The sequence below is a fragment of the Lissotriton helveticus genome, chromosome 5_1 (assembly GCF_964261635.1).
Source record: "Lissotriton helveticus chromosome 5_1, aLisHel1.1, whole genome shotgun sequence".
NCBI classification, from domain to species: Eukaryota; Metazoa; Chordata; class Amphibia; order Caudata; family Salamandridae; genus Lissotriton; species Lissotriton helveticus.
In genome coordinates, this window is record NC_136065.1 from 1,056,939,137 (window position 1) to 1,056,961,580 (window position 22,444).

Consider the following 22,444-nt stretch of genomic DNA (forward strand, 5'->3'; position numbering starts at 1 on the left):
TGTACCATATACTCTTCACGTACCATGAATCTGTCCTTTTATTGGTTGCCTCTCTACATGTCTCCTTTCTAGGGGTTACATTGACTCCATAGAATCACTTTATATAGGTTGTCCCTATATAAATTAAAAGTACTGTGTTAAGTACCGTTGACTTCTCAAGTTTCAGTATCTCTACAGATTAAGTCGAGAACCTACTTCTATCTCCCCTGCACCCTCGTCCTTCACCAAATGTATATCAATCTCCTGTTCGCATGGTCCCATCTCGAAGCATCCTTGTGTCAATTTTATTCTTCATTCTGCCCCAAGTGCAATCAGAAAAGGAATGGATGTAGGAAACATGGATTCAGTCAGTTGCTGATGATTGTCAGATTTTTGTTTAACTCTGGACAAAGTAAGTTTTCAGTTTTTCCCTCAATTGTAGGAGTGAAAGTTGAGTTCGATCACATGGGAAGTTCTTTCAGTAGTCTGAGGCCTTGTGTGGGGCAGGCTTGTCAGAAATGCTTGTGTTTGCTTTTATTTCCAGTGTGGATAGTGTTTGGATCCTGTTGATATTGGTAAATCCTAAGATCAACCTTTTCTCTGTGATGTTGTCTAATTGTACGCAATGCCAGTCTTTGAACGGTGCGAAGTGTTTTGAGTGTAGTCCAAGCTAGCATGGGGCAATGGGTGATGGTCCTTCACTATGCCTGTCAAGGGGCAAAGTTTGTCTTGCTTTTTATTATTAACTGGGGGACAGCATGAATGGCTATTTTAGTAGAGCAGTAGTGGTGTTGGGGACAACCAAAGTAGATGGTAACTGGTAGCCCTCCCCGCACTACTGTCCGTTTCAAGTATTGAACATCCAGATTAAGCCTGCTTATAGCGGGATGAAGTCACCTGAGCGCTGCACCATTGATATCGGAATCCTACTGTATGGCATAGATACCATGGAGATCCTGCTTAGGTGTTCCACAGTCTGAAGCATTGGTTGGAGAAGAAATGCTATCTTTGTATGAAAAGTAGTGTTTCTTCTCCACTTGCCACTCATATTCATATCCCATCTGTGTGCATGACATTTATTTTAAGGCTGCTGCTGAGACTGATAATAACCATGCTTTTAAATCAAGGCATGTATATAAAACGTTATGTGCAATTCCTAAAGCATACGTCTGATCGTTAACATTTTATGTTCGTACTTTATGGGTGTGTTCAGGATTAATATCTTAATATTTCCAAGCTGTACTCTTCCTGTCTCTGTACTGACTGCTTGGTAGATGTTCATTTTCATATTGTGTTGGTTATTTACTGAACCATGTGATTATACTGTTGATTTACTGCGGAACAGGAAACATTAGGTGGTTACTTCGGGGGTGGGGTTTATTTGATCTAGTTTAGCTTGGTTTGTTGCGCCTTGTTAAATCTCGAGTCACATTCGGAATATTCCAGCAGCCTTTTGGGCTGGCAGTTCTTCTGGCCATGCTAGTATCAAGTAGCTACTCAAACCTTATTGTGTTGGATGTCCGATCGGAAGGGAACAGCGCCAAGTGTCTGGGAGAGCTGCCAAACCAAGAGCTCCACATTTAGGATTTCCCGGTTTACAGGTTCCGTTAAGAGTCGGCACCTACTGTGTCCTGTCAGCCAGCAACAGCTTATTTTGTCAGTGAGGATGAAGTTTAAAGATGGCCCATATGTTATGTGCTGCGCTGAGCAGACAAGAGCAATCCCGCCTCTAGCCCCTGCTAAGGAACAGCTGCGGATAAACGACTCCTGAAGGGTCCATGGATGCTTATAGGAATGGACGACTCAGTAAAAGAGAGGGCAGAAGACTTCGTAGGCAACCTACAAATGGAATTTGGTGCCTTACGGCACTCGCATAGCTCCCGAAAGAGTAAATAAATTGCCTAAGTGGGATTTGATTATGCTTAAGGTCGCCCACCTGTGTGGAGCTTCACATATGGTAAAATGAGTTTGTGTGTGGTTACGCCTCGGGGTCTGCCTCTCAAGAGCCAGTTAGGGCTGGGTAATTCCTTCTCCAAAAGGTAACTGTGTTCCGGAAAGAGCTTGCTTGGAGGTGCTCAGTCAGAGGGTGGGCTTTGACCAAGTTGAGAGGCATCACATGTTTCAACCAAACCGATGCCAAGGACTGCTCTATAACCAGCAGTCTACAAGTGTTTCATTTGTAGAGGAAAATTTAGGTTGGGGAGTGGTCTGAATATATCTGTTTTGTATAGAGTAATACCGTACCATTTAACACCCAGTTGTAAAGAACGAATCCCAGATTGTTTCTATTTCTGAAAGTTGGCATGAAGAAGGGTGCCCAAAGCTAACCAAGTATTAACTTGACTTAAATTACGTTCCACCCTAAAATAAATGTTAAGTAACGTTGCATTGTTTTTAGACTGATCATTCATTAGTTATTTCACAACAGCACTTTCCTACTTTTATGCGCCCAGACATACATATATACTTGGTGCACTATGCACAAGGCTCTGTGGTTTTTATCTTTGCCCGGAATCCTCTTTTCTTCTTTTGGTACATTTCGACAGAAAATTATTTATGTTGTATATTTGGGATGCAATGCCATCGCAAAAGAGATGCTAACCCAAAAAAGTAATGTATAGAAGTGTTCGCCGGGAGTAGAGGAAACGTGCCTGGCTGATTATCATTCCGTGTTAACCTAGATACTGTAGAAACATGTAGAACCCAGAACCATCCTTGGTGTCAGTATACATTTACCCACCAAAATTAAAATATATCTTTGTAGATCATTGCTTCATTAGCAATGTTACTGTCTCCATTAAATGTTCGGAGCAATTGTATTCCCTATTCGCTGTGGTTTGACCAAACCCTCTCCTTTTTCCCGCCTCTTGATCTGTTAACTTTCCTTTACAACTGAAGAGTTTTTTTTCATTGCGAAATAGCAGGTCTCATTGGTGAGTGCAATGCTGGGCCAGCTGCTCATAAGAAGGTGGACCAATCTGGGGCCATCTGTAGGAGGGTAGATTTTTTATTAAAGGCATATCCGGGATCACCACTAAAAAGGAAAATCTTTCAAGTCAGAATGTTTCTTTGTACTATTTACAAAGCAGTTTAGGAAACTGTTCTGGGATGCTGGTTACACATTAGTTTGTAACGGTGTTAAGTTTTTAAGCAGCGGTTATTAAGAACCTGACACTAAAGTCATCTCAGATTGGCTCTGTCGATTGGCAAACCAGGTCGTCATCTGCCTCCTCCATTCATAGCTCTTTTGTGCTTCTTTAAACAAATGTCCATGTTCATTTTAAGGTAATTAGGACTTCTGACTGAATATGCCACGCTTTCCCAGGCACTGGTCATTCAAGCTGGAAGAAGGATCCACAAATTAAATGTGGCAAACAAATGGATATGAACCGTCACCCATCAGATCTCGTTACTGAGATGTCACCTTGGCTCCCTTACGATCTGTCTCCAAATGAGAGCATCATTCGCAGTTGACACACTCGCTCTGAGAACCAGGTCAGCTCAGTGCGAAGTGCACACCATGCATTGTGTGAGCTTGAATATCACTTCCAAGTTGAATTCCTGGTAAACTCGAAAGTTTTATTAGGCCAGCAATGCCTCTAGGGGTTTGCTGGGCCTTTTATGTTTTGTATACATTAGGTACTAAATAAAGCTTGCAGACCAGTTTCTGCCCTTAGATTAAAGACTGATTCTCATGTTCCTTTCGGCAAGTCTGCACCAACCAAGGCTCCTTTTGGAGGGATTCTCTAGCACACTTGACAATCCTATTTCATGTTATTCCCCTTTGAGCAACGCTTCCCTACTTGGTCAGAGTGACGGGCACACACACGCCTGAGGCGTTGGGACACGTGTCCTCCCCACTAGAATTTTTAGTACGGAGTCAGAACTCCTGCTCGTGACATGTGGATCTCCAATAGCTACAATATATTCTATCAAATTTGCTTTTTCTTAAGTAAGTTTACTTTACTCTTGTCCTGAAAAATTGTGCTGTGGTAATATTGTATTATAATAATACAATACACCTACAGTGCCTATCTGTACCGGTCACCTATAACTACTTGGACGACTAACACTTGTAATATGCCCCTGGCTGCATGAAACAATGCCAATATGTAGCGTCTATGCTTTCTTATGTCTTCTACAATTCCTTAAATATGTAAGAGCACAGTGCGTAAAAACTCCATGCAGGTGACTGCCACATTGTTAGTAGGTTTGTAAGTGCCTGCTCTTTCGACTGTTATTTCACCTAAGAGCTTAAGTGATCTGCAGAATAGGCCTCCCGCCTATTTTACTACAAATATATGGGTCGCGATTCAGATTGCAGAATACCTTTAACGTTAATGGCCTTGATATTTCACCTGTGATGGAAGTGGATTCCTGTTGGGGCCCCCTACAGAAAAGTGACTCTCTTGCTGTGATGGTATTTAGACCCTACGGAGGTGATGGAATTAAAATTGCTTTCTGTGGGAAGCAAAGCCCATTTGCTTACTGAGACTGGTCACCCACACCCTTCAGCTTCAGAACCTTTTTTTCCTTTCAATAAAGCCCTGAAGGAAGCTTTAATGGTGGATTGGTCTAAACCATATTTGATACCATCAGTAAGTCACCCTATTGCCAGGCACTGTAGACCTGCTCTGGAGGAATCTGTAATTTTAGACACAGCACTACATGCCAGAGCTTTGCAAGGTGAACCTGCATGCTTTTAATTCTGTCCAGCGAGACAGATCATTTAAGTACAAGTACTTAATAGAGTTTTCTTTTCTGCTAGTTAGGTGTTGAGGTCTCTGAATGTTGTTTGCTTGTTGGGGAGATACACCTGTGCCCTCTGGGATATGGCAAGGAAGATCTTACTCACCCTCCCTAAGGAGTCCCAAAAAATAGCTTAGCTCAGATCATCCACCATGGTCTGGAGGCAGCCAGGTATGTCTTGTGGGCTAGTCTGGACACCAAAGACTATACTGGCCATGGGCATGAGTGCAGTGATTATCCCTCATTGTTGGATGGACATCATTGGCTTTTCCTGAGACGTGCAAGCACTCCTTATGGATATGCCATTGGACGGTTCCAGACTGTGGTCAATACAGATACAGCATTGGAGAATTTCAAAGATAGCTCTGCTATGGCCTGCTGCTTGGGCTTGCAATAAGTAGCTTCTCAGTACCACCAAAAATACCAGCAGTTTACGCACTTCATCTAGCTGACCACCAGAGATGGCCATCTCATCCGGTTGATCAGCTAGCTTAGCCCTTTTTTGCCTCTAGGAGGATTGGTTATTGTTGAAGCCATGGCCGCCATCGAGGGCAATTCTCCAGTTCCTCTTCAGCAGCCGCAACTGCTGCCAAGACACTCCAATTTCCCCCTCCAAAGACCTATGTGGTTGGTAGGGCACAGAATACACTTTTGTCTGCTCAGCTGGCATGGTTACCTCAGACCAATGGATCTTGGAGTGTATTTGACTTGGTTTTTGCTCAAACTTCAGCAGAACATGCCTCCACCCTAGCCAAAGATTGCCAGTTATTACTGGCCAAAGGGGCAATAGAGAGCGAGCAAGGGACCCACTTCTTGGCATGCCCATCCCACTTGGGGTGAAAAGTGCTGTGGCAACAAGTGATAGGCAGAATGCTGAACGAATCAAACATTCACCCCGAGTCAAGTGGGAGGGGTATGTCCAGATATGTGCCCCGTTCTCGCTGTGCTCTGGATTCAAGCTAGCCTGGCTGATGAGGGGTGACACCCCAAAACCGTTCCCAGGACGCTTGTATCTGGTCCAGTGAGGACCCAGCTTGGCAGTTCGGGATGGACTGTTCTCATGAGGAGCAGGGTCAAGACTGATCTGCATGTGGCTGGGTCAAAACTGGGGTAGTGTAGTGAGAAAAAGAACGATGGATTGAATCCAGATCTCTTGACTGGGGTGAATGTTTGATTTACTCAGCATTCCGTCCATCATTTGTTGCTGGGCTGACGTATGCTTTTTCCTGTGCATTTTATTTTGCAGTTTGGGACCTTCATTTAGTTTTTACTTTCCTAATGTGCACATAGTTTAAGCCTATGCACAGTTGGTCTTTGAGGTTACCGACCCCCTAAAACTGGTTTCCTCATTACGATCACATCTGATGCTGCATCAGTGAAAATGCAGGCACACTCGGGACAACTACCTTTTCCTAGACAAGCTGGTACTTCAGATTTGCGGGGTCCCTTCCATATGGGGAAGTCATCATTCTTCCTACTTTCAATTTTCTGCTGTATTCCTCTAAGGAGGAGAGGTTTCCTCTGCTGGACCCCAAGATAGTCCTTACTTTCTAAATAGAAGATAGTTGGGAGCGCCTGGTGAACGACCAACTCTGTTTGATTCTCCATGTAAAGAAGGGAAAAACTGTCCAGAAACTACACTTGTCAGGTGGATAGTTCTCTCTATAAAGGTGTGGGTACACCTTTGCCAGGAAGGAGCTCCTGAGGACCTTTTTGCTTTATTCCACCAAAGCTGAAGTTTCTACTACAGCCTTAGCTGGAGGTGCTCTTGTCCTGGACATATGCCAAGGTGATACTCGAGCATACACCCAGAACCTTTACCAGAGACTCCTGCGCCAATTCTTGTGTCCACAGAGAGGGCCATTTTGCCCCCTCGATCTGGCAGGGCTTATTAGTGTAAAGTGTACACCTCCGACTCACCACTTTTTGAGAGGGTAGTCCTTTGTTAACGATTCAAAAGGTGAGGAACCGCGTTTAGAAGAATCCAACTGAAGAACAAGTTATTTACGTTTTTGGTAACGCTCTTTCTGGTGGATACTTTAACTAACCTTTAGATTCCTCACTGGCCGCCCTCCTTCCTCGTTCTGTGTAGTGGATTTCCTGGTGTTTGTTGATAAGGTTCTAGGCTAGATTCTGCAGTGTGACGATTTTCAGTCTGTCTGTGCTTCTAAGGGTGCAGAATGATCAAGGGTGACCCCTGTGTAAGGGTACGTGCTGTCACTTCTGGAGGCAGGATGAAGCCACCATAGAGTCCTATGGCGTCACCTTGTAGCGTGCGGGAGCAGGGACTGACACCTGGCGGGGGGGGGGGGGGGGGGATTTTAAAGGTGCAAGTAATCTGCAGTGAGATAAGGTAGCCACCAGAGCGAGTGATACCAATGGTAATAACTTTCATATTTTGCCAGCGAGACATATTTTTTCATTTTGTTCCTAATGTAATATCCTTTTTTTATTTTCAGCATTCTACCTAGTCATCGAATCCGGTTGGCTACAGCCCTGTTTGTCTAATAGGCCACTGTTTATATGCTGATGTGTATGTTATTTGCTAATAACTCTTTTATATTAAGGGACAAAATCCCCCATTTCAATAAAATTTGTTTCCACTCACCAATTTATATATTGCTACCTTTTTCCTTTTGCATTCGGGTAGTTTATAACCCTTTTATAAATTCTGATGTGATTTTATTAATTTGTCCCTTAGAAATCATTACTGCTGTTGAAGCAGAATGTTTTCCTAGTGCTCTGGATTCAGAGCAAGAAAATGAACTAGCACCTTCATACTAGTTAAATAATTCCATCTGCGAACATATTAAAAATGTAATATTGTGTGATTGGTTGCAGACATGACATTAATAATAAAGGAATGGTTTGGAGAGTGATTTAAACCAGATGAAATAAAATCTCTTTTCCAAAAATGTGATTGAAGTTCTGTGAAGACACCAGAACTTGTGTGGTCCATAAAGTTATTTAAAAGGGCGCTAAGCACAGTGTACAGTTCTCACACAACATATTGAATTCAGAAAAATAAAATGCAGTGTTGCAATAAAATACTTGTTAATATCGGGCATGGGGACCCAATTCTGTATGTTTTTAAAGTCCGGACTACCAAGACAGCACGGCCATCTGGTTGTGAAATAATTATTATTTGCTTACCATGAACATAGAGGGGCATGCAGCCCACCCTCTGCTTACTTTGGGTTGGATTTACTGTCCCTCTCAGCCTGCTTATTATAGGGCTTGCCTTCTCCATCTTGAGTATGCTTCTCCCCTGGAGCATTGGCAATTTACTCGGGACCTTCCACTGCTCACTTTTAGGGAACTACTTTTTTGTTTCCCTACCTGAACCCTTCATTGTTTTGCCCTTCTGTGCCCCATTTTGTTTTGCCCTCTCGTTCCCCCTTGTTTGTCCTCCTGTGCCTCCTTATTGCTTTGCCCACCCATGCCTCCCCGTGTTGAATCCTCCTTCGGTGCCCCGCATATTGCCTGCTCCTCCGGTGCCCCGCATATTGCCTGCTCCTTCGGTGCCCCGCGTGTTGCTTGCTCCTTCGGTGCCCCCGCGTGTTGCTTGCTCCTTTGGTGCCCCCGCGTGTTGCTTGCTCCTTCGGTGCCCCCGCGTGTTGCTTGCTCCTTCGGTGCCCCCGCGTGTTGCTTGCTCCTTCGGTGCCCCCGCGTGTTGCTTGCTCCTTCGGTGCCCCCGCGTGTTGCTTGCTCCTTCGGTGCCCCCGCGTGTTGCTTGCTCCTTCGGTGCCCCCGCGTGTTGCTTGCTCCTTCGGTGCCCCCGCGTGTTGCTTGCTCCTTCGGTGCCCCCGCGTGTTGCTTGCTCCTTCGGTGCCCCCGCGTGTTGCTTGCTCCTTCGGTGCCCCCGCGTGTTGCTTGCTCCTTCGGTGCCCCCGCGTGTTGCTCGCTCCTTCGGTGCCCCTGCGTGTTTCTCGCTCCTGGGTGTTGCTCGCTCCTTCGGTGCCCCGGGTGTTGCTCGCTCCTTCGGTGCCCCGGGTGTTGCTCGCTCCTTCGGTGCCCCGGGTGTTGCTCGCTCCTTCGGTGCCCCGGGTGTTGCTCGCTCCTTCGGTGCCCCGGGTGTTGCTCGCTCCTTAGGTGCCCCGCGCGTTGCTCGCTCCTTAGGTGCCCCGCGCGTTGCTCGCTCCTTAGGTGCCCCGCGCGTTGCTCGCTCCTTAGGTGCCCCGCGCGTTGCTCGCTCCTTAGGTGCCCCGCGCGTTGCTCGCTCCTTAGGTGCCCCGCGCGTTGCTCGCTCCTTAGGTGCCCCGCGCGTTGCTCGCTCCTTAGGTGCCCAGCGCGTTGCTCGCTCCTTAGGTGCCCAGCGCGTTGCTCGCTCCTTAGGTGCCCAGCGCGTTGCTCGCTCCTTCGGTGCCCAGCGCGTTGCTCGCTCCTTCGGTGCCCCGCGCGTTGCTCGCTCCTTCGGTGCCCCGCGCGTTGCTCGCTCCTTCGGTGCCCCGCGCGTTGCTCGCTCCTTCGGTGCCCCGCGCGTTGCTCGCTCCTTCGGTGCCCCGCGCGTTGCTCGCTCCTTCGGTGCCCAGCGCGTTGCTCGCTCCTTCGGTCTCTTGCGTGTAGCTTGCTCCTCGTGCCCCGTGTTTTGTTGCTTGCTCCTCCCGTCCCCCGTGTTTTGTTGCTTGCTCCTCCCGTCCCCCGTGTTTTGTTGCTTGCTCCTCCCGTCCCCCGTGTTTTGTTGCTTGCTCCTCCCGTCCCCCGTGTTTTGTTGCTTGCTCCTCCCGTGCCCCGCGTGTTGCTTGCTCCTCCCGTGCCCCGCGTGTTGCTTGCTCCTCCCGTGCCCCGCGTGTTGCTTGCTCCTCCCGTGCCCCGCGTGTTGCTTGCTCCTCCCGTGCCCCGCATGTTGCTTGCTCCTCCCGTGCCCCGCGTGTTGCATCAATTTACGCACTTTAATAAAAACCATTTTTCTCCCATATTATTTTTCCAACTAAGATCGGTAAACTAAAAGAAAAAGCAGTGCCTGTGCATAGGCTTTTTTTCATTATCCGGGATGCTGTACGGTATCACTAAAAACCAATAGCACGGCCAATAGACCCCAAAGACGAGGTCAATTGGCTTTGCCAGTGCTTGTTTGTTTTTTTAAATCGCTGCATAAATATGTCCATAGAGTGCAAGCAGTAGCCAGTTCCCTCACTCACGTAGTTTGGCAGAGTTCATTGGCCCTTGTTTGTTTTCAGTGGGCATTACCCTGAATGCTATATTTTTCTCAACTTGATTTATAGCTTCCAGCGTGTTAACTAAACCATTCTTTGCCAGCTTTGGGAGATTCTTGTGTCTCCTGCTCTCTGTCCCTCCCTCCTTTGATCTATTACTGTTTGGCTATCCCTCCCACCTCTATCCGAATCACTGGGCTAGCAGTGTGCATGCAGTTAATGCAACTGATAGTTTTATATACATATGTCCTGCATAGGATTAATCAAATATGGTGGTGTCACACTCTTCTTTCTTAATTTGTGCACAAGCCGATTCCCGAAATCTACATCCTTACTTACTTACTTCAGACTTCCTGGTTCTCAGTTGAGGGGAGTATGCCAACTTCACCTTACTTGGTTGGAGCTCTGTATCTTTGTAGAAGACCTGGGCACCCGTGTGCTTCCTTGTGGGAGGATCTTACCTCCGTACACTGCATTACAATTGGGCCTTTGTAAGGCTGTTCAGGGCCCGAGGGTTTCCTGCTGATGGGAGACAGCATTAAATCACAGAAGTAAGCTTCCCGGCAGCCCTGGGAGTTAAAGCTCATAAAAATCTTCAGTAACTTTGAACTGTTATTTTTGGTTGTCATCACAATACATGCTCAAGTTTATTAAATAATAACCGCATGTCCCTGTTGGCACAGACTTGCATTGCTTAATATCTCTTAGTCACCGGTTGGCTGGCCTCGCAGAGTCTGTGCCAACCGGATCCACTGCATGGCTGAAAATGGAACCGAGGTTGAGCTGCATTTACGGAAATACTTAATTTGGTCAGAGTCTGGAATACATCCCTTGCGGGGGAGGGACCCGGGGGAGGTAAAGTCCTACTTTGCAGTTTGGAAGTTCATTAAATTGTTCAAAGGATGGATTTTTTTGATGGCTTGCCACGTACAACAAGCGATTTATCCCTTTGCATGTGGTACTTGTTTTGATGCCAGTGCGCTTTAGTGACATTAACTTTATTGGTTTGTTTCCTTCAGACCCACTCCAATGTACCCTCCGACGTATCTGGAGCCTGGGATAGGGTAAGAACTCAACTCGGTTATGAATATCCCTTAACAGCCCATGACCAATGCCCTATATGCTGGTGCCCTGCATTCCAGTTTCAGTGTTTGTTGTTTTCCCTCCAGCACTGCAGAGGAGACAGCCTGGTAATTGTTTGGGGTTGCTAATTTCATCATATACGACCAGTAGCAATGATGTCTTGTCGTATGTATTGCAGCAATACTGAGCAACAGAGAAGGAATTTGCTGATGCACTAACATGCACAACCAGCAGTGCACGTTAGCGCATCAGCAAATACGGAATACGGTCATCGATAAAGCGGGAACATCGAGACTAAAAATGCAGGTCTCTGTAGAATAATTAGAACTCTGAGTTTATGCCGGGAACAAACTTTGTATGAGTTTTAATACATGAATGGTTTGTGTCTGCATATAATTTTATATATTATTACTATTATCAATACTTAAGTGTTTGTGAAATTCATAGCATTGTCTCCAGAGTTTGTTTTATGGATATAATTTCTTCATCATGAAGATTGGTGCTGCAGCATCTTTGTGGAACACAAGAGTAGTCTGGGACCTTAGGTAATCGTTGTATATCAAACAGTGGTTATATACATATAATATCAACAAACGTTCACACCAAATGGTTATTTACTTGTAACAAAAGGTAGTCTTCGAAAACATCGACATCGGCGCACTAGATACAGGTGGCAAAACGTGTTCACCACTCTATTATTCTTGAAACACTTATGTGATAATTGTGGTTAAAGTGCGTATCCAAAAACAATAACACAATGGCCTATTGATTTTTAATGAACAGTGCAAATAAGGTTCTTAAATGAGGTCAACTCTTCGATCCCTTGGGGAGATACCGGGATCATCATTAGAACTTGGAGAGTTATGGAGCTGGAGACTTATGGAGCTGTAGACTAGCACTAAAACCCACAAAGATAAATAAGAGGAACCTGTCCTCAGTAGAAAGTAAAGGAACAGTACAAGGTAGAGAGGAAGTCGAAGAAATACTTGCATATGGTATAGGCTTCCAGATACTGAAAAAGAAAAAAGTATATGGAATATGTGTTAAAAGGGAATTGGCAAGATAGAATGTGACGTAAGCATGGATCACCTCAGGAGTAGTGAACTTGTAATTGCAAAGGGTTGAAGACTCCACAATGAGAGGAATACAAACAAGTGAGCCATTGCAAATACAAAAGGACATAGATAATTGTAGGGAAATTGCAGCCTACTTGGAAAAATAAGACCTCCAACTAATCTCAACCTTGGAGGATTCAAGATAGTGGTTCAGCGCTGTTTCGGGTCTGTGGTTGTTCCAACGAACAACAAACACTCCTATTCCCAGAGTGGTGCTGTATTGGGGAGGCAGATGTAGAGATGCATGGTGCAAGTTGCAGCTAAATGCCTGATTAGATGTCTGCCTAGGAGACCTGGGCAAGCGGTGACTCCCTGAGCTGTGTGCCAGAAATTAGACATACTAGTGTGTTCCTGAGGAAGGAAGGGACGCATATAGAAAGAGGACAAGGGAAACTTACTGGTGGACAGAGGACAGTAAGAAAGCGACCATATTGCTATAGAGAAGTAGAGTAAGGGAAAAGAGGAGACGATAACTATAAATTGACTCAAAAGGGATAAAAGCTGATATTCAAAGTCGATATATACTATGATTAGGAAACCCTGTCCGAATCAACCAAGGACATAATAATCAAATGCATAAACCATTCAATTTCATTAATAATTATCAATTATCCATAAAGTCCAGTCCTCATGGAGTGGCAGATCAGTACTCCTGGTGTTCAGTGTCTGAAAATCCAGTCACTTGAAAAACGATGTCAAATGTCAAAGGCGTTTGTATAGCGCAACAATTCACCAAAAGAGGTCTCAGGGCGCTTGGCAAAAAGAAGGCAACAGCCTTGAGAGGAGAGAAAATGGCCGTGAGGGGAATTACTTAGGGAAGCATAATTTTCCTTGGGGAGCCAGTTCCAATCAAATTAGCCCAATAATCTTGTTTCTTCAGTTGGAGAAATTTTTTAGTGCACCCTGATGTCACTGTACGCAAATACTTTGGACTCGGTGCAAAGAGGCATACATTGCATTGGCCATGCCTAAAATGACCAATGGTTGGTGGGATACCCCAGTATTCAGTCCCACTGGATGGTGTATTATCCGGTAAAATCACAGGCCATACAAGGTGATGTCTCAAATGTGAAAACATGGGTGAGTACAAAGCAAGGTCCCATCATACCAAACTTTCCAGTGCCTTTTAATATATTTTTAAACAAATTCGGAACAGGGGAAAAGGTAGTCAGTCACACACACAATAATTTGGTGGTAATTTTGTGACGTGAGCGGTGTATCCCTAGGCCAGTGTTTGAGCAAGCAACTGTGTTAACCTTGTGATAGGAGTTTTTGTAATAATTTTTCTGCTTCCCTTAAAAAATCTGTTTTACGGTTACAATTGTAATGAATTCTTAGAATTTGACTGTATGTAGGGAGTCACTTAATGAGCATGGATGATAACCGAAATAATTTAACAAAGTATCCTTCTCAGTAGGCCTGTGATACAAGGTGGCATATACAGTGCTATTATCCACTCCACAGTTAGCAAAAGAAAATCTGATTCTTGTCACATGTCATGGTAAAGGTCGGGCCTTTGCAATTTTGGTTCAACCACTGTAGAAATATTGTCAGTGTATGGAGGGTCCTTTGCCAAATGAGGAAAATATAATCAATGTACTCTTTCAGACTTGAACGTGTTGTCTGAACGGAATAGCGGGAGCCAGGATAGTGGATGATTTAAGGTTGTCCGTTTAGAAGATGGAAACCTCTGGGGCAATGTACATTCGTGATAATACGCGCTTCATCATTTTGATTGAAAATATATCACTCTCACGTGTGGACGGACTGCTTGCTCGCTACATTTCACATTGAGGTCCTTTACACTAACCTATCCAAATATGATGGTTTAACGGTTATGCACAATCTTTTTTTTTTTCTTCTTTTTTTAATGCCTAATCCAGGCCTCAACAGGTACCCAAATCTTTTAGTACTGAATTATTCTAACTTGGATAAATGAAAAAATTCTATTCAGTTTGAGAATAACTTCTTTCTCTAAATCTGGCTTGTCCAATAAGTAGCTCTCGAGTTACAGGTAGCTCTTCAGAGACCCGTAAGTAGCTCTGATGTTTGAGGCCCAGCCTGCTAAATTAGAAGCTTTTGCTTGATTAAAGTATATATATACTAAGAGTGAAAAATGTGTTTGTGACAAAATTGTATAGATTTTCAGAACTCATCAGCTGATGTTTGGAGAAAAATGGTTGTATTTAAAAAATGAAAATAAAGTTGATATTTCAGTGATAAATCTTGTGGCACTAGGGACATTTTGTTTTACTAATATTCTTACTTTGGTGACATTTATGCATTATCCATGTAAAGACATTTTAAATTGACAACGCCTTGTTTATATTGATGTTGGCAATCCTGCCCGAAGCACTCTGGTGATCACTGCCAGTAAACCCGCATAGTGTTACCACCAATATAATCCCGTCTAATGTGGCTATAACCCTAATAATAATAGTAGCTCATGATGTTTTTCAGAGATCTTAAGAAGCTGTTATTACCCAAAAGGCGGAAGTCCCCTGCTGTAAATGAATGGCACTTCCAAAGGGGCTGGTTTTGCCCAAGATTTTGTCACCCTCTTCATGGACAATCTTGAATCATACTGTATATCCACTTTAAATATCAGCTTTTTATCCCTTTGCAGTCTCTCTATCAGCATTTCCTCCTTGATTCTACTTCCATTTTCTATACACACTTCACCATAGCAAAATGTTCGCCTTCTAATTGTCCTCTGCCCACCGGTATGTCCCCCTTGTCCTATTTCTGTATCTGTACCCATCACTTCTTTAGCATCCTTTCTTGAGAGCATGCTAACACGTCCAATTTCTGGCACTCTGCCCAGGGTGTCCTAGCTCCTCCGGGTTCCAATGAGTAGCCCGCTGATCAGGCACTTTGCTGCAACGTGTCCCATGCATTTCTACATCTGCCTCCCCAAACTGGCACTCCTCTGGGAGTAGGCATGTCCATTGCATTTGAGCATCGGCTGCCCGAGCCGGCACCAGACCACTATTTTGAGTACTCGTTGGTTAAGATTAGTTAGGGATCATTTTCATATATTTGGGCTGCAATTTCCCTTCAGCAATCTCCTTTTGGATTGCAATTCGTCACTTTTTCTTCCTTCTGTTCAGGCGACTCTCATTGTGGAATCTTCATCCCCATGCAATCTCAAGATCCGATAGACTTCTAGCTGCAGATTCTCGTGGCATCGCTCGCTTAGTCCGAGCTAAAGGTGACATTTGTTGCACCTATATAGGCGTTACCCAGGTATGCTGACATCCATACTTTTCTATCTGCGCCGGCCAGCTCAGATCTGGGAAGTCCTACGCCTTAGTCACTTTCCTACGCCTTAGTCACTTTTTGACTAGTTTTTTTTTTACATTTTGTTACTTTTTTTTTTTTTAGGTTTACCTCCTTGTATCAGGGATGCTTTCGAAGAAGGCAGGCTTCAAGCTGTGCTGCGCCAGTCACTGACAGATGTTGGTGACAGACCCTCACCTTGTATGCCTTTAGTACCTCAAGCGGGTACATGACCCGAAGGCCTGCCCTACAGCTGCGCCATGCACCTGAATGCCTTGAGGGAGCGATCCTTCAAGCTTATGGCGGCTCGACGGTGCAACATTCATGGTCCTGGGAGCAGTCGTGGAGGCCGAGATAGTCATCGCATTCATTGTTATCGAGCCTTTTGGGTAAGTCCATGTCCCATAAAAAGAAGTCAAAGTTTTCTTTTACTTCACGTATGTCGGCTGACAAGACGAGGGAGAGTCTCCTCTCATGGTCTGGCTCTGTGGTTGAGCCAGCATCTAGGTCGGCTCCTTGCCTCCTAGAGTTTCTGGATCTGGAGCGACCTCGCCCAATTGCAAGAATTTATGAGGCCATGCACCTCCTCATTGGGTGATCCATTCTCTCCGGCACACTTTTGGGCCTGCTGTTTTGGGAGGTGCACCTAGTGGTTCCACACTGAGAGCTCCATCCCCAAGGTCCACAGATTGATCCGGATCGGAACCAGACGTGCCACCTCGACCGTCCCACACAGAGAGCCTGAGGCAGATGGGCCTGGCAGCGCCATCCCCATTCTCATCCCCAACTCAGACACTAAGCTGGAGGGGCGTCTTCTGGCTCTGGTGCTGACTGGAGTCATGCATTCCGGGCTGGAGGCTGAGCCATATCCTTATGGGCTAGGACTCTAGGAGAATTGGGAGGGGTTTGCTCGACCCAGAAGAATACCAGCCTTATGAGGAACAACTGGACTGGGCTGAGGGCATGGGTGAAGCCAGTGGACTGAATAACTTCTCCAGACACTGACATGCTTTCTCCCTCTTCCGTGGCTATGGAGGAAGGCGCTTACTGTGTAATGGCGGTGCTGAGGGCAGCTGAGGTCCAGGATCTTAGTTTGCCCTCTATGGCAATCAAGACTAATGTCTTGATGCAAGTGCTTCAGCCAGGAATGTTGCTTTCAAAACCGTGGCCCAAGTCTGACAAACTGGCTCATATGAACAGGACGACTGCTCGCTGCCACCACCCGACTCCAGGGGACCTACATGTTCTCACCAAACACCCTACTCCAGAGAACTTGGTGGTTCAAGCCTCCACGCCTCACTTTAATCCTGACACATTCCCTACCGCATCCCGGGACAGAGAGTCCAAGAGGCTGGACAATCTTGGAAAGAATACATTTTCTTCTGCCAGCCTGGCTCTGCGGTCTATGAACATCACATGTTCTTTGGGCCACTATTCCTGTGCTCTGTGGGATACGGTTCTGCAGGTGCTGCCAAGGGTCCTGGAGGATTCCCGGACCATGCTCTCACAGACTATTGCTGATGGGAGAGATTAAGCGAAGTTCACCAGCCATTGTGGACTGGGTGGAGTTCGCGTATTTCCGCTATGTGAAATTCTACAAAGTGACAAAAAACCTCTGCTGAGTGCAGCGCAAACTGCCGTTCGCCCTGATCTTCCTGCTGGCCTATTAGAAATTCTACCCGAGCGGCAGCTCGCACTCGCCAACTTATCTTTGGCGAGTGATAGGTGGAAAAAACTCAGCTGCACTATGTGAGGCAGACTTTTCTGCACTCGGTTAGTTGCGCGGAGTGCAGAAAACTCAGTCAATTGAGCGGAGTTCACCACCCAGGCCTACTTGACACCACGACTCACTAGGCAGAGTGGTTTCGTCAACGGGGACGCCACGCCTGGATGAGTACGTCTTGCTTTTCTGGGGATGTCCAGTCTGCCCTCATGGACATGTCATTTGATGGCTCCTGTTGCTTTGCAGATAAAGCAGATTCGGTGCTGGAGTGATTTAAGGACAGCAAGTCTACGGCCACAACAATGGGCCCTTCTCTGGTCCCTCATCACCCTCAATCTACCTTTCGCGGCCACGGAAGGGGCATGCAACCAAGTCTTTACCTACCAGCCTCCACGGCGTACAAGCTCTTCAGCTTCTTCTTGGCCATGGACGTGGTTTCTACCGGCTCCATGGGTCAGGTAGCCAGCAGTTGAGTCCGTCCACCATCACCAATGCAGCCTCCAAATCCTACTAGTCTGCCCACGTATTATCATGGCGACCCAGTCAGTGGCAGGATTTGTCGTCACCTGCTCCGCTGGCAGTCTATAACATTGGACAGGTGGGCTTTGCAAGTTGTCAGAAAGGGCTACTCCCTCCCCTGAGACTGCCCCTCCCTCCATACCACCCAATTGTGACATGCTGATGGAGGACCACCTGTCTCTTCACTTTCAGGCTTTTAGCCAAAGGAGCCATGTAATGAGTGCAGGCGTCAGAAGTTGGCTGTTGTTACTTTTCTTGCTACTTTCTGGTGCCCAAGAAGGTCAAAGGTCTTTTTCCTTTCCTCGACCTAAGCTCTCAATTTCTTTCTCAACATGGAGAAATTGAAGATACTCACTCTGGCTCAGGCCCTGTCTACCCTGGAGAATGAATGGTGGAGTTGGAATTGCAGGACAGTTACTTTCACATTCCCATTCTGCCTGCGGTTGACGTGGGCCACAAGCATTTTCAGTTTTCTGTGAGGCCTTTTGGCCTTACCAATGCTCCTCAGGTGTTCACTAAGTTGATGGTGGTGATTGCAGCTCCTCTGTGGAGATCAGGGGTGCCAGTCTTCTCCTGTCTCGATGACTGGCTATTGAAGGCTGGCGCGCCCCAAGCTGTCTACCACCACCAGATTACGGCAGGCCTCCTGCATTTGCTGGGTTTCACTATTAACGTGCCAACGTCCTGCCAGACTCCCTCTCAGACGCTTCCTTTCATCAGAACTGTTCTGGACACAAAGCAGGTTTGACCTATCCTCCCAAACTGCGAGTCCAGCATATTCGGGTTATGATACTAATTTTTCAGCCTCTATCCTGTATTGGGTGAGACTGACTGAGACGGCTGGACCTCATGCATCCTGCTTGTGCCGCACGCTGGTTGGCATATGCAGACTGGGACCTGAAGTTCTAGTGGGTGCAGCATCTGGGGAACATCTCTGACATGGTCCAGATCTCAGCAGGAACTTGAAAGGACCTGCAGTGGTGGCTTATGAATCGTGATTGGGTCAGCGGCAATCTCCTCTCCCTTCCCCAACCAGACCTGACAGTAGTGACAGATGCGTCACTTCTGGGATGGAGCGGCCATCTAGGAGAGGTGGAGATCAGAGGACTCTGGTTTCTGTCCGAATCCGGACTCCACATCAACCTGTTGAAACACCAACCAATCCGATAGGTATTTAAAGCCTTTCTACCCTCCATCCAGGGAAGGCTAGTGTATGTGTTCACTGAAAACACCACCGCCATTTGGTACTGCAACAAACAGGGCGGGGTGGGGTTGCGGGCCTTTTGTTAAGAGGCCTTAAGTCTCTTGACATGGCTGGAACAGCAGGGCATATCCCTGGTGGTTCAACATCTGGTGGGTTCTCTGAACACCAGAGTGGAAAAACTCAGCCGAAGGTGCCGAGCAGGTCACGAATGGCATCTCCATCCGGAGGTGATGCAAGGTCTCTTTCTGCAGTGGTGAGAGCCTTGTTTAGATCTTTTTGCCACCTACGAGAACATGCAATGTCAGCAGTTTGTGTGCTGGAGTTTCCAAGGTGGCTCTCACTCAGAGATATTTGTCTCGAGTTGAGCTGAGACCTCCTGTACACCTTTTCGCCCATACTACTCCTGCCCAGAGTTTTCAAGAATATCAGAAACGACCGGGCCCAAGTCATCCTTGTGGCTCTGGACTGGGCATGAACAGTCTGGTATTCCGAGCGGTTGATCATGGCCATCAGTCATCCGATCAGGCTGCCCCTTCGAGAGGATCTTCTATCACAGCAGAAGGGTTTTCAACCCAAACCTGTCAATTCTCCACCTTCTTGCATGGAGATTGTACAGTGACATTTGATAGGCTTTAACCTTCCGCCTAAAGTCTGTAATGTTATCTTGGTAGCCAGGTGCCCCTCTACCAAGACGGTTTATGCTTGCTGTTGGGCTAAATTTGTTGCATATTGTTCAAAAAGCCACATTGATCCCCTTTCTCCTGTTTGTCCTTTCCCTTGCCCAGCAGGGCTCTGCTCTGGACTCTGTTAAGGGATATCTGCTGTTTCTGCTTTTCTTCGGTTGCCTGACCAGCCTTCCCCTTTCCAATCCCCTATTGGTCATAGGGTTTTAAAAGGTTTGCAACATATGCTTTCTTTCCCCAACTTCATTATACCCCAGTGGGATCTCAATCCCATTCTCACTATCCTTATGTGTGCTCCCTTTGAGCCTCTACACAATTGTTCACTCTGAATCCTTGCCATCAAGATGGCCTTTCTCATGGCAATTACATCTGCCCCAAGGGTAAGTGAGCTTCAGGCCTCGTCATCCAAGCCGCCTTATCTTAACATCTACCGAGACAAACTGGTGCTTTGTTCAAGAGCTTTCTTTCTTCTGAAAGAGGTTATTCCGTTTCACGTGAGCCAAACCCTCACACTGCCTTCTACCCTCTGCCTAAGCCCTCTAAGGAAGAGGAGCGACTTCGCCGACTGGACCCAAAAAGAGCATTGTCATTCTACCTTGAGCACACAAAAGAGTTCCGGGTGGTCAAACCAACTATTCCTGGGGTTTTTGGAGTGAAGAAAGGACAGGCCGTGCAGACGCGGACCATCTCCCAGTGGATCGTACTTTGCATCAAAATCTGCTACTCACTGGCCAAGAACCAAACCCCCCCTGAGGGTTTGCCTGCTCATTCCACCAGAGCTTAAGCTGCAACCTTTTCGTTATTTGACTGAGTTCCGTTTTGGATATCTGCTGGACTGCAACGTGGGTCTCATTACACACATTCACCAAACATTGTCTGAACTGTCAGGTCAGTAGAGATGGTAATTTGGCCCATTCAGTCGGGCAGGACTTCCTCGTGTGAAATTGATCTGCAGACCCTCCTCTCAGATGGTATTGCTTGGGCATCTATTCTGAGGTAAGAAAACTGTGGCTAGAAGTCTCTAATCACATGAACGTGTTACTTCCTTATGTAACACCTTATCTGGTAGAGACTCTTTTTAGCCGCAGTTTCCTTAGTGACCTACCTTTCCTCCCCGCTCTGCGAATGGATTTCTAGGGACTTGGTACTTCCCTTTCAGGGCTGTAATTTATCACACCAGAGGCCAGTATACTTCTTTGCTCCGTGGTTCTAGCATGTAAAGTTGTGATCGGTAACTGAGGGCAGTGCGCATGGGTGGTGTCTATATAGGCACTGTGAATGTCACTTCCGGCTCAGACGATGCCAACAATGCCACATGGAGCTGAATGATACCACATACCGGCGCGCTGGGGTACTGCTTAAAAAAAAGAAATCTGGGCCCAGTCTGACGCCTGGGGAAAATTCTGAGGCATGTGGGCTGCAGAATTTATATCTTGTGCATAGATCGCCGCCTTGTGTTGGGTCCGGATGATTGCCCTTTGTTTTCCTGGAAGAGTCTTCGAAGTATCACGAGATAGGTGACTCCTCCCCTGGACTACAATGCGCATGGGCATCTTCTCCATCCTCAGATTGTTTTTTTTCCGCCATTGGGTTCGGATGTTATTCCTTTACTCCAAGTTCGGAAACCGAAACTAACTACTTTTAAAGGCCAAAAGGCCTTCGACTTCGACGGTATTATTCTCGTCCGGTACTTCTTGACTCGACCAACCTCTCCATCTTGATCCGGTCGTCGCCACGGGCCGTTGGGACTTTTCAACGCCACGTGGGTCTGCTGTCAATGGAAAGGAGCCGGTTCAAAAGGTGCCCACAATGCCACTCCAAATTCCCGCATACTGACAAGCACACAGTATGCAACAAGTGCTTATCACCAGAGCAAAATGAACAAAATTGCCCAGCGTGTGCCCAATTCCGTTCGAAGAAGACCATCCGGATTCGACGGGCCGCTAGGCAAGAGATGCAGCGGTCGGCACCGGAACCGGAGAACATCTTCAATAATGAATGTGACCTCCCAGAAGCGGCGGACTCGAACCTAGAGATAGTCACAGTCGAGGACCAGTCGGACTGGGACGACGAGATCCCACCGGGTCAAATCGTGAGTACACAGCCCCCAACGCCGCTTATCCCGAAACCGAAGGCCCCGGTCGTAGCATCGCCTAAAGGCCTTAGCCGAGATCGAAAAACCCCTTCAGAAGCCCCGCCCTCCTTCTCGGCTCAGAAGACCAAAACAAAGCCTTCCGAGAGCCCAGGACCAAGTAACGTTCCCCCCAAGAAGGTCGTCGAACCCAAAAGGGTTTTCGAACCGAAAGTCGACGACCCAAAAAAGGCCGTCGAGCCAAAAGTCGTCGAACCGAAGAAGGCCGTCGAGCCAAAGGTCGTCGAACAAAAGGTCGACCAGCCACAGGGCGTCGAGCCGAAGAAAGGGTTTGAACCAAAAAAGGTCGTCCACACCAAAAAGGATATTGAGTCAAAAGCTATCGATCCAAAGAAAAGCCTCGACCCTAAACAGGTCATCGATCCGAAAACAGCACCCGATCCTAAAAAGAGTGCAACTAAACCAAAGCCAGTCAAACCAAAAAAAGGCATCGACTCGACCAAAGACACTGACCCTAAAAAAGGCGTTGAGCACAAAAAGAGGATCGACCCGAAAAAGGTAGTCGCCGACCAAAAAAGACTGCCAAACCAATAAAAGACGTTGAACCAAAAAAGGTTACCGACCCCGAACCGACAGTCGAGCCGAAAAAGACTCCAGAACCAAAGGCCCTCGAGCCAAAAGGTCACAACCAAGTCAGCAAGCCAAAGACATCGGCGCCAAAGCCACGGACAGTGGAAGAGGAACTCTTCCATCCTGATCCAGAATCAGAGGAACAGTCTTAAACTGTATATAAACCCAGAAACCGGCAAAGTGACCATCTATTACCGGAAAAAGAGACCATTGGACACGGACACTACTTGCC

At 46.7% G+C, this 22,444-nt stretch overlaps 1 protein-coding gene across 9 annotated transcripts in view; it reads left to right on the plus strand.

Annotated features, from left to right (window-relative positions):
• LDB1 (LIM domain binding 1) overlaps positions 1-22,444 on the plus strand; it is a 402,291-nt gene that overhangs the window by 327,060 nt on the left and 52,787 nt on the right. For 6 of the 9 annotated variants that reach the window (XM_078643610.1, XM_078643604.1, XM_078643603.1 and 3 more), the window contains exon 3: positions 10,904-10,948. The exons of the other annotated variants lie outside the window; for them this stretch is intronic. In XM_078643610.1, the coding sequence (XP_078499736.1) occupies positions 10,904-10,948 (45 nt within the window). The remainder of the gene's footprint in view (positions 1-10,903; positions 10,949-22,444) is intronic. 9 annotated transcript variants of the gene reach the window in all.